General features: G+C 38.8%; 1 protein-coding gene across 6 annotated transcripts in view; it reads left to right on the forward strand.

The window, feature by feature from the left end:
- Positions 1 to 16,942, forward strand: part of LOC143039743 (uncharacterized) — a 44,177-nt gene that overhangs the window by 19,298 nt on the left and 7,937 nt on the right. For 4 of the 6 annotated variants that reach the window (XM_076209992.1, XM_076209997.1, XM_076209987.1 and 1 more), the window contains 9 exons: positions 3,239 to 3,427; positions 3,854 to 4,036; positions 4,245 to 4,377; positions 6,248 to 6,299; positions 7,702 to 7,881; positions 9,338 to 9,576; positions 12,614 to 12,877; positions 15,654 to 15,896; positions 16,461 to 16,582. In XM_076209992.1, coding sequence (XP_076066107.1) covers positions 3,239 to 3,427; positions 3,854 to 4,036; positions 4,245 to 4,377; positions 6,248 to 6,299; positions 7,702 to 7,881; positions 9,338 to 9,576; positions 12,614 to 12,877; positions 15,654 to 15,896; positions 16,461 to 16,582 — 1,605 coding nt within the window. The remainder of the gene's footprint in view (positions 1 to 3,238; positions 3,428 to 3,853; positions 4,037 to 4,244; positions 4,378 to 6,247; positions 6,300 to 7,701; positions 7,882 to 9,337; positions 9,577 to 12,613; positions 12,878 to 15,653; positions 15,897 to 16,460; positions 16,583 to 16,942) is intronic. The other 2 variants (XM_076209999.1, XM_076210004.1) reach the window with 2 other exon arrangements.

Below are 16,942 nucleotides of genomic sequence, written 5' to 3' on the forward strand. Positions count from 1 at the left end.
CTCAAAGTGAATTCCAAACTGAAACCTGTGAAAAGTCTGGGGTAAACTTACTCACTACGGTAAATATAACAAAAGAAAAAATTAAAAGGTGTATAGACAAACTCAAAGTTAACAAAACACCAGGGCCTGACGGTTGGCATCCAAGAATCTTAAAGGAAATGAAAAATGAGATTGTTGTTCCATTAGAAATTTTCAAGAAATCCATCATATCCGGAGATGTCCCAAGAGAATGGAAGCTAGCTAACGTTACTCCCATATTCAAAAAAGGTGACAAAAAGAAACCAAATAACTATAGGCCTATAAGTTTGACTTCGATCGTAGGAAAAATAATGGAAACTATCATCAGAGATGATATCGAATATCATTTAGAAAGTAACCGTTTGATAAATGATAGCCAGCATGGTTTCAGACGGAAACGTTCTTGCGTGACTAACTTACTCGAATTCTACAACACAGTTATCTCGAATTATGACAAAAGAAACAATATAGATTTAATATATCTAGACTTTGCAAAAGCTTTTGATACCGTCCCACACGAAAGACTACTTACTAAATTAGCTTTGCATGGAATAAGTGGTAGCCTATTAGGTTGGACTAGTAATTGGTTGAAAGGTCGAAAACAGAGAGTTGTTTTAAATGGAAAAACTTCTGGATGGAAAAATGTTGCAAGTGGAGTTCCTCAGGGTTCCGTTCTTGGGCCACTTCTATTCATAGTATATATAAATGATATAGACAATGGACTAAAATCTACTGTTTCCAAATTTGCTGATGATACAAAACTGTGCGGAGTGGCAAATGATCACTCAAACCAATTAGATATTCAAGAAGATTTAGATCAATTACAGCAATGGTCTGAAAAGTGGCTAATGAAATTTAACACAAGTAAATGCAAGGTAATGCACATAGGTAAAAATAACAGTAAGTACGATTACAAGTTATTTGGAAATTCGTTAACAAAAGTGGATAGTGAAAAAGATCTCGGCGTAATTATCAGTAACGACCTCAAATCATCCAAGCAGTGTATTTCAGCCTCTGAGAAAGCAAATAAGATTCTGGGATTGATTGCGCGATCTTTTGATTTCAAAAGTCCATCACTCATTAACAAGCTATATAAATCGTTAGTTCGTCCACATTTGGAATATGCTGTTTCCGTATGGTCACCGAATCTCATTAAAGACATTGACAGACTGGAAAAAGGTACAACGGCGAGCCACAAAACTGATTCCAAATATCAAAAATAAATCATACGAAAATCGACTTAAGCACATGAATCTGTTTTCCCTAAAAAAGCGTAGACTCAGAGGTGACTTGATACAGGTCTTTAAGATTTTAAAGGGAATTGACAACATCAAAAGTGACAAAATTTTCACATTGAATGAGAATCAGACAAGAAACAATGGTCTCAAACTGTCCGGAAATAGATTCAATTTGGAAGTAGGTAGAAACAACTTTGCCAACCGTGTAGTTAATGAATGGAATAAACTTCCTGCACAGGTAGTGCAATGTAGTTCAGTTCGAAGCTTTAAGAATCATTTAGATAAATACCTAAGTAAGATGCTGTAATTATTATAATTTATGTTATATTATTTGTTTTTGTTTTGTTATAATTTGTCTGTCTGATTTTCATTTATTATTAGTTATATGTCAATTTATTATCATTTACTATTTACCTGTTTGTTTGTTATTCAACTATACCAATGCATTTATTTATGTATTTTAATTGTTATTTACATTGTTATAGTTTTAATTTATTATTAATATTTTTTTTTTTTTTTTTTTTTTTTTTTTTTTTTTTTTTTTGCATCCGACCTAGATATGGATCAAAAGGTCTCCTGTCGGCATGCTTTGCCTTTGTAATCCTTTGTAATCCTTTGTAATCCATGTCATCTTTGTGGTGATTGGATCTGAGCAGTATGAGTCTGTAATCTTGCCAGTTTTGTGTTGGTACTGCTTTAGTGTGGGTTGGTGGCCAAAATTCAGTAGTACATACATGATTATTACTTTTCAGGGGAGTGAAATCAAGAGGTGTGTTAGAATGGACATAGGTAAATGGAAACAGACTTCTTTGTGTCATAATCACATACATATTTTGAATTGGATGTTCATTGACTGATTGACAAAAGTGAAAAGAAAAGAATGTACCACAACATTTATTTGTATGATGAGCATGTACACAGTCTTCATTACCTGAGGCTTCTGTTAGTAAGTTTTCAAAGACATAGTAAAACTACCTTTGACTTTGCTACATCCCCTGTAAGGGGGGAAAAGCCCTTGGTATATAGATAGACTGTTGTATCATACACACCCAGTAGCAAATAAAGAACTCCTGCTATTGGTATTTTCTTCATTTTGGTCATTGGGGGACGGAAGGGGGGGGGGGTCGCCGAATTTGTGAAGTAGCCTTGCTGTAGATGTGCTGTGTCTTGCAACACTGCTTCTGACCCAGGGCAGTGGACAGGATGCAGGGATGACCTGTCATCCATGAGGTGCCAAGATAAGAGGGAGGAAGGGGGGTGGAGTGGAGTGGAGTATATAGGAGATGGAATGTATGGGAGTGGTTTCTATGCCTTTTTCTTTTTGGCTACCCCCCATGTAGGGGGAAAAAGCCTTTGGTATATGTATGTATGTATTCTTTTTTTCTTTGTTTTTCTTTAATGCCATTTCTATGTATTTGTTGGGGAAGGGAGACGGGGGCATTGATTTTGGCTTTTATTTTTTTCTGTTTCTTCTGTTCAAAACTTGTTTTGGAAAACTGTTTGATGATAATATTGCAATGCTGTTTTGATGAAGGTATTTTTCCTTGGTACTCCAACTGCATCATGGCGGGGCAAAGATTTGATTTTTAATTTTTCATATTTTTTTATTCTCCATTTTTTTTTTTTTTTTTTCTTAATTATTTGTTTTAATGTGTATGTAGTGGGTGGACATGGGCTTTGGCTCTGACAATTCCCATATAATGGAAAAATGGTCTTTGGTATATTAATTGAAAAAATAATGAAAGAACTTCAAACAAGTGGAACATAGATAACCTAAGCAATTTTATCCTAGAGTACACAGACCAGTCAGAATACTCTTAGTATGTATATATATAAGACACAGAAGTTCTAATATATCATAATATTGAAAGTAGAAATAAACATTCTCTTTTACTGCCTGGAAAAATTTATCATAGAATCTTAGATTTTGCTCTAGCACGAAGAGTGAACTCTTTGAATATAAAAGTATATATTGCTTTCAGAGCTTCATGCATTGGAATCAGAAAGCCTCTTGACTAGATTGGAAGACTCTACTTCAAGTAATTGTAAACAGTCAGAAATATTACCTACATCACAAGCTCTTAGTTCTAATTTCATTATTGACAGTGAAGATGATGCACCTGCCACCATCGTGCAAGACACGGAGCTCTTCACATCCCAAAGTGCTAAAGGTAAAGTAACCAGCATTCTTATTCATTTTAGGATTTAAGAATGATATATATAGTTTACAATTCAAAGATAAGGTGTTATTTCATTATCAGCAATCTTAAATTCCCCTTCATAGGAACCCTGTAACACCCTGGAAGGCAACAAACTACCAACCAGAGTCAAAAATATTAGTTGAGATCCAGGGACCAAGTACCAGTCCCTAGGGTCACACCCACTATGGGGGTTAGGAAATGTGAAGGATTATTCATCAGTAGGTGGGCCTTTCCAGCTGGCAGAGAGAGAGAGAGAGAGAGAGAGAGAGAGAGAGAGAGAGAGAGAGAGAGAGAGAGAGAGAGTGAGAATGGTACCAGGTGCAGACCTCCAGTTACAAAAAAAAAAAAAAAAAAAGAATACAACTCCTGGGGGGTAATCATGTATATTACTTTCAGAACATCATAAACTGGAACATGAAAGTCCCATGATCAAGGCTGAAAAATTAAGCTTTAGCAATTACGAAAAATCAAAAGATTTGCCTCCTTCTCCAAGGCCAAGCTCGGTCTTCATTGTTGAAAGTCAAGATGCGTCTTGCATTTTCCCTCAGGACATCGAAGACATCAGTGATGGTGTGAAAGGTAAATATTGGCAATAATCTTTCTCATGAAAAATTATTTGTCATAGATTTAGTGGGATGAATGTTGGGGGATGTATGTTTTGACTTAGCCATCCTTTTTGCAAGGGAGAAAATGTGACACTGGTAAATATGTATATATATATATATATATTTAGTTTAAAGTTCATAGATTGTGAGTTTTAGATGGTGATTCTCTACATTGCTTACAGAACTTCGTAAATTGAAGATTGAAAATCTCAAAAGCAAATCTGAAAACTTGTGTTTGAGTAGTTATGAAGAATTAAAAGAATCAGTTTCTCCACCATCTCAGAATTCTGCCTTCATTAACAACAGCTGTTCAAGGTATCATTGCTTAGCAAATGTGGTAATGTTTTACTTGTAGTTATAACAGTATAAATTTAAGAAGTATGGTTGATGATATAGTTGTGGGTCAAAAGCTGATCAGTCAATCAATCCATTGCCCTAGGTCCTCTTGTGGAAGATCCACAATTCTCAGGGGAATTGGCAACAGCCTCCAGATTGTTTCACAAGTCACTCTGATAGGAGATTTTGTGATGTTAGTGTGGGGTGCAAGATGAGTGGTTGTCTTGTGTGTTGTGATTGCATCAGGGCAGTTTGAGTCTGTGGCCACAGGCCTATTCTGTGTTGGTACTGTTTCACTGCAGGTTGATGGCCAGAATGTAGTCACGTTGATGTGGGTTTTATTTGTCTTGGGAGGGGTTTCTTGTTTTGATGTCTGGGCAAGTAATTGGGGCAAAGTAGTGTAGATTTAGGAGAAAAGGGTGCATAAATCAAGTTTTTGCAGCAAGAAATGTGCAAGAAGTTTTTGGCAAAGGGTAAGGATGTTTATTTATTCTACTTTCATGGATTTGGAGAAAGTGGATGAGAGATTTGATGGGTCTTGTAGAATGTGTTGGAGATGTATGGCATAAAGGAGAAGTCAGTTGAGGGTGGTCAAAGGTTTTACACAAGTAAAACCCTTGTTTCTATTCCTATGTCATCCTGGAGGTGCCAAGATAAGAGGGAGGGAGGAGGGTGGAGGGGAGTGGAATATATAGGAAATGGAATGGGTGGGAGTGGTTTCTATGCCTTTTTCTTTTTGTAGGGGGAAAAAGCTTTTGGTATATGTAAGTATGTATGTAAAACCCTTGTAAGGGGAAGGAGGCCCATGTTATAAATAGATGATTGTAGCGAAGGGTAGGTATATTCTGTGACTTGGCGTCTCTTCATATAAGGGGAAGGACCTTTTGGCATATGAATCAGTGTTTGTAGTAAGAGCTTGTGTAAGGGTTGGGAATGGAGATTGAATGGTGAGCTTAAGAGGAAGACTAAGAATAAAGTAGATGTATGGGATGAAGGAGGCTTTGGATCAACGTTGCCTCTAAGCTGTGTGCATGTGTGCATGCATATATGTTTTACAACTAGCACACATAAAGAAAAAAATGGGCACACACACAAGGTTTTCAAATGATATTAAAATCCATTCAGTAAAGAAGTTCCACCCAAACATCAACTTATAATTCTCTAAAAACATGGCAACTTGCCAACTGTCAAACCAATGATTGCTTTCTTTTTTCCTCTTGTAACTCTAGCACTTCCATTGCAAAGGAAATGACTATGCCAACATGGGTGCTCACGTACTTTTTCAGAGAAGGAGGCAAATTTTGCTCACAAGCAAATTTCTGCGCACGCTTACAGCAAAAAATTAGAGGGAACATTGCTTGGGATGCACAGGTGGTTTGTTGAACAATTGAACAATATAGAGAAAGTACTTAAGATAGGAGTGAATGGAGGCAATTGTGAATAGATGAAAGATTGCCATAATGCAAAGGGATGTTCTTTTCATTTGCTTCTTAAATTATTTTGAGTGGATGAGGAGTGGAGGCTGACATGATGAAGAGTTAGGAGTAAACCAACTCTGGCAATTGGGCTCCCTACAGAAGAGATCTGCCTCCTTGTATTGCCCTTGACATAATCGGTGCGGTTGGGGAGAGGAATGGCCATCCATGAGGTAATGGGATGGGAGGGTTGTTAAATGGTTTTTGATTGTTTATGGAGTGGATAGGTGCTTAAGGTGTTACAAGGGGAAAGGGTTAGTAAATATATATATACACATATATACATGTGTGTGTATACACACATAGATATGTACATGACCACATATGCCCACCACTTTTCACCCATGAATTATGCCATGCATTCTGTGTTACAGGTTGTCCACAGAAACCGAGATTAGCCAGGATTACTCAGTTGTTGTCAAAGAGGTAAGTTATATGGAAATCTGAATGTGATACATATTGGTAATTGACATCTTGTTGATTGTAGGGAAAGTGTGTTGAATCAGCTCATGACTAACTGTTCTTGAACTGCTAAAGTGAAGTGTGTAATATGTTCCGTGGATGCTCACTAGCCGAGCAGTAGCATTACTACTTGGGGCAGAGGTTAGGAATGGAAGCTCTTTGTGTCTTGCCCAAAAGCAAGTGAGTTTGTAGTAAAGGCATGCTCCATTACATTCCCTGCTTCAAAAAATAATCTGTAAGGAGGCTCTTTCTTAGCCCTCTTAGAGAAGGGAAGTTCATGGTATGTTTTCAACACCTTTTCACAGGTGGAGAATAAACATTGGACAACTACTCTTCTATAAGGGAGAAGGAACATTTTGATGTACAGATAGATTATTATTATTATTATTATTATTGTGGGCATAAGCAAGGTGATATGTACAAGGGACTGTGGTGGTGGTGAATAAGGGTGAGAGGCTGGAGTAAATGGAGAGCTTTCAGTATTTGGGATCACGTATAACAGGGAAAGGAGGAGTTGAGGTGGAGATGGATTATAGGGTCAGGGAAGCAAAAAAAATGTCTACACGGCACTTTACGGAGTAAGACTTGGAGTTTAGAGGCAGAAAGGAAGAGTGTAAATGTGTTTGAGATGAAGAATTTTAAAAGTATGGATAAAATGAGAATCTGGAATTGGGGGGTTGATAGAAAACTGGCAGATAGGGTTGATCAAAGAACATGAGGATGGTTTGTGCATTTGTAAAGGAGAAGTGAGGAAAGCCAGGCAAAAAAGAGCATGGGAAACAAAAGTGGATGGAATGAACCAGAGAGGAAGATCAAGGATGAGGTGAATGGACAAAGGGAAGTGAGCACTGGATGCAACATGAATGTCTGTCAAACAAGGAAGAGAGAGTGCAAAGGATAGGAGTGAATGGAAAGTGGTCATAAATGGGTGAGGAAATAATGCAACCTGAAATAAGTATTCTTGTTGTTGGCTCAGTAAATTTCACAAGTGGATGGGAGGTTTGGGGCAAATGGTGATCACCATATAAACCACAGGGGTAAACCAGACCAGTTGTTGGATCCTGCTGTGGAAGTGGTGTCTTGCTGTATTGTGCTTGACCTGAGCAGTGTGGCAGGGTACAGGGATATACACCTTCGTCCATGAGGTGCTAAGAAGGGAAGGACAATGAATGATTTATCAGATGGATTTGGGATGGTTGTAGGGTGGGTGATGTATGCTTCATCTTGGGCACCCCACTTCTAAGGGGAAAAGTTTTTTGGTATATCTATTATATTATTTATATCTTTGATATATGTATGTATGCATGTATATGTACACTTACATTGTTTGAAGAAATGTCTTGGACAATGTCTTGTTTTCTTTCAGGAATTTGAAAGTTGGCATGAGGAATATATAGAAGATTGTAGTGACCAGTTTGTACTAAAAGAGGCACACTTAAATAACCAGAGTAGTGCAAAAGAGAAGGATGGTGAACTAGTAGATTACAACATTATTGAAAAGTATGTAGAGACACTAGAAAGCCTGTTTCCAGTAATGAGTAGAAAGGTAAGATGAGAGTGTGGATTACATAGTTTTAGAGTTTTGTGTGGTTCTTTTTTAAGTCTCGTATCTTCAATAGGATGCTTGCTGGTTGAGTGGGTGAAAGCATTGCTACTTGCTGTGGAAGTTGAGGTGAAGGCAATTCAGACCCTGCTGCCAGCGAGTTGGACCATGGGCATATTTCATTAGATTCCATGCTACAAAGTCCTCTGTAAGGAGCACCATTCTAGCCTCCTGATAGGGAAAGTTGACTATATTAAACTGAATCATCATCATAACTTCAATAAATCTGGCTTTCTTGAAATAAGAAGCACATTTCTTCATTACAGTAAAATGTTGTCCACCTGAGCCACTTTATCAAAATGTAGGCACATATAATATTAAGTAAAATCCAGTACAGCATTCACCACAAGTTCAAATTTTCAAAAGGGACACTCATACATACATCCATATACCAAAGACTTGAAAGAGGGTGCTGCATGGCAACCAAAAACACGATAAACTCATTCACACTACTTGCACCATTTTGCTCTTGAGCACTGGTAACTAGCCAGTGAGCCTAGTGGGAAGAGTAAAGGCTGTGATATTACTACAAAGGAAAGACCAGAAACCTCAGAAGGGGACTATTTCAGAAACATTGGGCACCAAAAAGGATTTACTTTTACCCAACATTTCTACTTTGTTTCCCTTATTGTATAACAGAACTATGCATGCAATACTCTAATCCACCCGTACATTTCTATACTCATAGGCACAGATTAAACAACCTTACCAGCCACTCCATTATAACTACTTCACCCTCTGTCAGACACTAGTGCTACATGGCTACATGTCTCCCCTTATTTGCTGTATCCTAATCATTCCCCATTGCTCCCATCCTTTGATTTAACAGACAAAAGGGGAACATTGGTCAGATCAGTATAATAAATTCAACATATTTACTGTAATCTATTATTATCAGACTTTCCAAGAATTGAGAAGATATGTTCTTGATATACTGTGATTCTATAGATGGGGATTTGGGAATGTATTATCAGTTACTGGATTTTGACCACTACTTCTGAAATCTGTTAAATGGGGGTCAGTCCATTAAATTGAGGGATGTGTGTGTAGGGCAAGGTAAATGTGAAAACGGGATGTTTGGTGTCCAAGTGGGCTGGAGGGTTGCTACTTGCGATGGAGGTTGAGGTGACGGTGGTTCAAACTCTGCCACAAGCAAGTTGGACCAGGGGCATAGTTCATTAAATTCCAGGGTACAAAGTTCCCTTTAAGGGTCACTGTTCAGGTCTCCTGATAGCGGGAATTTGCAACATCAAACTTAATCAAATATAAAACGAGTAAAGGGGTTGATTGAAGAAGATGGTTTCATATTCATCCGAGAGGAAGGGGGGGTATAGAAACAGTTCCTTGTATGATTGGAGGGATTACTGTATATACTATACTTGTGTATCTTTATTTATAGGAAATTATTGCTGCTTTGAGAGATGTAGACTGGAATTTTGGCCTAGCAACAAAAAATATAGATGACCACTTTAAGAAATTGAAAGCAGAGAAACTTAAAGAAGAAAGACGGAAACGGCAGCAAGAACTTGAAATTGCACGGAAAAGAAGGCTTGAGAAGAAGGAAAAAAAGAGGCTGATAAAGGAAGAGCAACGTCGTTCAGAGAAGGAAATAGCAGTGGCACAGCTCAGAGCACTAAGGTTTGCTTACACGTTTTCATAAAACTATATAGTCCCCTACAGCTGCTTTGTCCTGCCTTATAGGTAGTTCCATAATTTTCCTCACCAAAGCTGCTGTAATTAATATAAAATCTGTATCACTGAAATTGTAGTTTATTACTATGCTGGAATGAACAACTACACTTTTATAACTAGTTACAATACTTCGAATAAAGTTACAGTTTTCAAAAGTAGAAAGACATCATTTGCCACTACATAGCTCTTATTTATTTTTTTTTTCTTTCTAATATATCTACATTGTGGATTCTACTTGGAGCATGATTTTATTAGGTATGATAATTGTAGAGTAAGTGACAGAAGATTGTGAAGAAATAAAGTTTTCCATCCAGTAACAAACTTCTGGATTAGCCTAGGAAGTAACACAGGCTAGAACCATACATGAATTGAAGACATACCAAAGAGGCCTTGTCCTCTTTGTAAGGGGTTGGCCAAGTGAAAACACCCATGCTGATGGAAAACAAGAGATAGGGCCCAGGCATGTTACTACCTTCCTGTATACTACAATTAAGTAAATACATGTTAACACAACTCACATTATCATGTAATCACATCCACATATTACAGTGATATGAACTCCACCGTCAAATCATAAAACATAACCAGAAATGAAGTTCTCCTCATACATGTACATACATAAATACATATACCAATGGCAATTTTCCCCTTACAAGGGAGGTAGCCAAAAAATAAAGGCATTAAATCCACTCCCATCCATTCCATCCCCACATACTCCACTCCCATCCACCCATTTCCCTCCCTCTTATCTTGGCTCCTCCTGGATGATGGGTCATCTCTGCATCTTGTCCACTGCCCTGGGTCAGAAGCAGTGTAGCTAGACACAGCACATCCACAGCCAGGCTGCTTCATTTAATTGGCAACCAGCCCCCCTCTGTCCCCTCATGCAGAAAAGAGAAGATGGGGAGAAATCCCTTCAGGCTGCATCAAAATATCATCCATACATACTCCCTCATAATTGCATCAAATCAAGTTGACTTATAGTATAATAAATTTAAACAAATAAGGCATTATAATGCATCACAAATTGTTGTGCAGTGATGTTTCAGTAGTTGTATAGTGTGCCTACATGTCTAAAGATTTTATTCTTAATTAGTTTTGTACTGCTGCTGTCTTTCATTAATGGTTTACCCTTGAACCTATTCTTTACCACTTCTATAAGTCTCCTGCTTCCATCTCTGATTCCTTTGTGATGGGGGAAAGAGAAGAACACTGCCACCATCTTCCCATGCATGGTGTAGAAGGCAGCTAAATAGGACAGAGTGAGGGACTAGGCATTCCTCACTGAATTTTTCTTGAACAATGCACTCAGGCATTAGCAGGTCGGGGGGGGGGGGATGCCAACCAGGACCCTAATAATTGAGTCATTGAAAGTGTATTTATCCAATTATAGTGTACAGGAAAGGAGCATCACTCATTGGGTCTTGTCTTCTACTCTCCAGTTTATCATACCTAGCCTTAAATTGATAAAGTCTCAAAGGAGATAGGCTGGAGGAAGTAGATAGTTCGATTATTTAGGGTTGTATGAGGCAGGAACTGGAGTAGTGGGGTTGGATGTAAACTAGATTTAGAGAAGGAACTAAATGTCTTGGGGGGAATGAAAGTGTCATGAGAAACAGGCAACAGGGATGGATGCAAAGAGAAGATTATACAAAGGGATGATTGTACCAATGACATCATATAGGGTAGATACTTGGAATTTAAGAAAAGCAGAAAGGAGAAGTTCAAATGTGTTTGAGATGAAATGTCTGAGAAGTATGGTATGGGTTACAAAGTTGAATAGAGTGAGGAATGAGGAGGTGAAGAAGAGAGCTGGGGTGGAAAGGAGATGGCAGATAGAGCTGATGAAAGAGTATCGGGATGGTTTCGGCACACAGAAGGAATGAGTGAAGAGAAATTAGGAAAAGGAGTGTGGAAAGCAGAGGTAGATGGAATGAAGTTTAGGTGACAACCCAAGTAAGATGGATAGATGGGGTGAAAGAGGCTTTGAGCAAGAGGTGAATGTCTGTTGAGCAGGGAAGGGAGAAGGTAAAAGATAGGTATGAGTGGAGAATGATTGTGTAAGGATAATGATTTTACACAATCTGAAGGGAATTTCCCCGTCTTCTCTATTTTCTCCATGAGGGGTCAAGGAGGGAGGGTTACTGTGTAAAAGAAGTGGCTGGCCCTGCTGTGGATGTGCTGTGTCTTGCTGCATTGCTTCTGACCCCCCCTCCTAGGGCAGTGGGCTGGAAACAGGGATAACTCTTCATCCACAAGGACCTAAGATTAACCTCTTCACTGCGGGCCAAAATCTCGCGGGCAGCATTATCTGCCAGACGTACGATGTGTCGTAATAATACTCGCATCATAAAATATAGTCACCGCTTATATCGATCGATCTCCCTTTCACCCGTGAATTTTGATAACCATAGAAAATGTGATGAAGACAGTTTAGAGAGTATGTCATTATGCACGGGCAACTACAATAAATATAATCAAGACGCTGATATGGCAGCCTCGCATATCCACTTGCTCCTCATGCCGCCTACGTATGCGGCACCGTATGGAAGGGGTTAAAGGGAAATATGAGATGGATGGGTGGGGTTGGGTGTATATGTTGACTTGACTACTTCCCCTATAAGGGGGAAGAAGCCTGTTGTTATATACATAGATCAACTTCAGCAAATTGTTTACTCATGAAATTCCTTTTTTACCATTCAAAACTCATGCACAGGTTGAAATTCTTGGTAGCCCTCATCAGAAACACACTTCAGAATTGGTGTAGAGCAGAAAACTGATCTTTTCTTACTGTGATTCTTCCTTTATTGTTGGTTTCCATCCCACAGTGTTTCCCCATTCCATAGAACATCACCGTTCTTTGGAACCGACCACCCCCTAAGATTTCAGTCATTACCTCCATATAACCATTTCTATTGTAACAATTCTTTTTTTATATTCTACCATATTTGTTAACTGTACTGTTTAAAATGCTCTTTGATAGAGACATAAAAAAGCCACCCCCAAATTCCAAAGCTGCTACTCGAATGAGAAAAAGAAGAGCTGCTGAAACTCCGGAAGAGGCTGCCAGAAGAAGGGCTGCCAGTGCAGAAAGGATGAGGAGAGTCCGAGCAGCCGAAAGTGAAGCCCAGCTTCAAGCAAGACGGCTGGACGATGCCTTGAGGAAGAGGAGGGCCAGGGCGGCCGAAAGCGATGCCCAGGTCAAAGCGAGACGGCTGGATGATGCCATAAGGAAGAAAAGGGTCAGGTCAGTAGAAACTGATGTCTGTAGCCAATCCATGCTATTGGATATAACTGCAAGGTAGAGGAGAAACTGTTTTCATTTCAAGAAAACCTTTGGTCCTACCTGACATCCTCTTTGAATTCAAGAGACTTCAATTTCCAGTAAGAGGCAGCTTTGTAATATTCAACAATAAATCCCAGGGACAGTCATAGAAGATGGTTGTTATTCACCAATTGAAATCGTGCTTTTGTCACGGTCAGCTCTGTGTCAGATATTCAAGAGTTGGAAATGACAAAAAATGATCCATCCTCACACCCGATTGGAAAACCAAGAATATTGGACAACCTGCTGCCTTAAGTTGATCTCAGATTTATTGTAATAGTTATAGGTTTTATTGTTCACTCCAATAAATTGTTTACTCATTCAATATTGTTTTTTATTATTTTGAACTCTTGGCTCTATGGAGCAAAGCCCCAGTCACCCTTAACAAGAGCAGGTTTTATAGTCTGTGCAGAACATGGCTTTCAAGCTTGCATAATATAGCAAAAGGCCTTATAAGTGGCAATGGGCAGTCTAAGTATACACTCACCTTACAACCATCTCACACCCACCCACAAACCCTATATCCCATCTTAACACATTGTGGATTGAGGATCATTGTTGTTCTTCACTTTCTCGAACCTCACTTCCTTTAATCTCATTTCCAACCTACCTCCACTATCATTCCCTATACATCTTGTCACCATATTTTTGCCCGCATTTACTTTCAGCTTCCTCTGATCAGTTGGCTAATAGTGGATATTTGTGTTGCAATGATCAAATTGATATTTGTAAGCTGAGATTTGATGTGCTTTTTAAACTGACACCGGTACAAATTTCAAGATCTCATATGTGTGGATTCTCATTGATCAGATGCTCAGTAAATGGGACCTGCCTTAACTATCCTTATCCTTTACCCTTTTGTTTTCATCTGTATTATATTCATGCTCATTAATGACTCGCTAACTAAGGTTCTGGTTGGAGATTTCCTCTCAGACCCTCTTATGCCATTATTTTTTATCTGTCTCTCTATATCTGTATACCAGGGTCGTCTTCTTCCTTATAAGGGAGGTAATTAAGTCAAAAGCACACACCCACCACCCTTTCCCCCCTTTCGTCTTAGCTCCTTGTGGATAAAGAGTCATCCTTTTCAACTGCCCACCACTTGAGTCAGAAGCAATGCAGGAAGACACAGCACAGTCACAGCAAGGCTGCTTCACTTAATGGTGAAGAATAGGGGACAGTATGAAGGAGTAACAGCAGTAGCACAAAAGCATCTCATCTTCGCTATAGGAGTAGAAATTTGATGAATTCAGACAATGTGTGGCTTAAATCCATAGGGGCAATCCAAAACAGACTCTGGAATATCAACTACATGTGGTGGTCCAGTAAGAGGAATTTTGGAGAGAATCCTCTTCCTCTGGCTGATTTCCACACACACACACACACACACACACACACACACACTAACACATGCCTATATACACCCATCTACTGCAGTTTAGAGAAGCTGACATATCTGTACCTAAGCTCAAAGTTTATCTTTGTCATCCAATGACTGCTTCCCTCCCTCTTTTCCTGTTAAAGAATGGCAGAAATACCCACACCAGTACAACACATCAGACATCGGTCAAATTGTTCAACTCTTGTATTGACATTCATGATTTATACATTGCTCTGGCTGCTGCCAGGCAGCTTGATTCGGCTAAAGGGAATATGCTGCACAGTGAAAAGGTTCAACATATCTTGGCCAACTCCTTCACTGCTGTTCGTGACCTGTACAGGCTGCCACAAGGTGATTTAATTCATCCACCATCTTCTTAAAAGCTGTGCTCCACACAGACTTTAAATCTTGCTTCTGCAGAGGGCTACCTGATACTTCTACTCATATAACTAAGAGTTTAGAATAACAAGAAACAAAATTTAATGAGTAAACAATTTGCCTGCTGTACTGATAGACCTTGGGCACACACATGCACCTCTCAAGGAGCAGCCTTGAGAGGGAAGGCTTCTTGGGATTAGACCCAAGTTTGATTTCTGTAAACTTTGACTGCCTTTCTTCCAATTTTACAAATAAGGATAGCTGACAGCTAGTGACTGCTTCCCGCCCCTGCTTCCTGGTTAATAGTTGCAGAAATACCTACACTAATACAACACAATGGACGTCTAGTCCAAGGGTTCTCTACCTTTTTCCTGTTACGTACCCCAAGAGTCATCAGACCATCAACCCGTACCCCAATTAACCTGACACAGAATATAGAATGGTAATATATCAAGACTAATTGAATATATATTGGTATCGCACTGGATATCAAATGGTTCAAATTGTAAGACATGAGTTTGCACTTATGTACCTACATATATATATACCAAGGCTTTTTTCCCCCTTACCAGGGGGGTAGCCAAAAAGCCACAAAAACATTCCCACCCATTTCATCCCCGAAAACACTTATGTAACAGTTATTTTCTCTCTCTACAGATTTAAATGTTTTAGTAATCTTTCGGTAGTCATCCAAGTACCCCCCAGTAAACCATCCCACAAACCCCAGGTTGAGAACCCCTGGTCTAGTGTTTCCTCCCAGAAAGTCGGGTGGGAGGGCATCAGGTTTCAGGCTGACTACTGCAGAGCTGTAGGTCTCCAGTCGTTGGAACTCAAGGCAACAATTATTATTACTATATGTGCTTTTTCAGTCCACACAGTAGTCGAGTTTTATTCAGCATTGCATTATTAACTGGCTTGTCAATTTTGTTTTGTTTCCAGGGGTTTGGAGCCTGACTCACCTACATTGACAGAAAAAGAGAAACAGTTTGATTTTACAAAGAGAAGAAAACTTGAGGAGAGAGGTGAAAAGAGCCAGGGTGAGGAAGGGAAGCAGATCTTAGAAAAGGAACAAGCAATGGCACAGCTGGAAGTGCTGAACTTTGCTATGGAAAAAACACAAAGTCATCAAGAAGATAGTGAAGTTCTAGTTCTCACAACTAAAACCAAAGATGTTAATGAAAGGTAGATTTGCCTTCTTTCTTTGTCATTTTTCACATACTTTTTGTGCTTCATGTGAACTGTCTGGTGTAGAGATGCAAAGGAAATTATAAAAAATTGCATTATATGTAATTCAGTTTTCAAAATGTTGGAACCCATAATTCTGGTCATTTTAGAGATTTATTCTATCTACCAAAAGCTTTTTCCACCATATAAGGGAGGTTCTCAAAGATACAGGACAAGAGTCTGTATGATTGGATTGGTAAACTTCCCAAGATTTTGTTCTCGTATTAAAAAATTAGATTAAAATTTTGAAAGTTGGGGTAGGTACATAGTAAGTCATGGTTTTCCACAACATTTTGAAAACTGGACTTTGTAACTGCCATTCCACTTTCCTAGCACCTTAAAGAAGAACTAAGAGTCATGAGAAAAAGTACAGAAGAGCTTATTCAATAATAAAGAAATTTCTGGTCTATTCAATAGTATATTATCACTCAGTTGTTTAGTACTAATTCCATGAACTTTAGATTATGCATAAAGTGTGACTAATTGGTAGTTAAATCAATTAAACTATTTTTTATTTTGCAGACACAGTACAAAATCAGACAAGGGCAACAGTAAAAAGATTAGCACTTGTCAATCACTACGCTCTTTTCGCATGAAGCGTGGATGGCAAAAGGGCACAGTAGGTTATGATAATGTGAAACCATGTAAGTTAGAATTTCACATGTGTTGGATGTCTTTATATATATATATGTATGCATATTTTTTTCTGTATAGATTATAATCAGAAATTCACTTTGCACACTGAACAGACTGATCCTTCTCAAACTACTGTGTATGCATTCCTTCAGTTCAGTGACACATTTTATTCCCTTAGGTAGACATACTTTCTTTACTCTCTTTTTTAGGAATGTCCCCTTTTGGTGCTACAGGTAGTAGGACTCCTAATCTCATCCCTCGTCCCTTTTTTGTCACCTTTTACAACTCAAGTGGAAACACTTGGTGGCAGTATTCTTTTGCCCTCACCACAGGGTAGGTAGGCAAAAAAAGGAAATGGATATTCAGAG

This window comes from Oratosquilla oratoria, chromosome 2, assembly GCF_046742065.1.
Source record: "Oratosquilla oratoria isolate Oo_2021 chromosome 2, ASM4674206v1, whole genome shotgun sequence".
NCBI lineage: Eukaryota > Metazoa > Arthropoda > Malacostraca > Stomatopoda > Squillidae > Oratosquilla > Oratosquilla oratoria.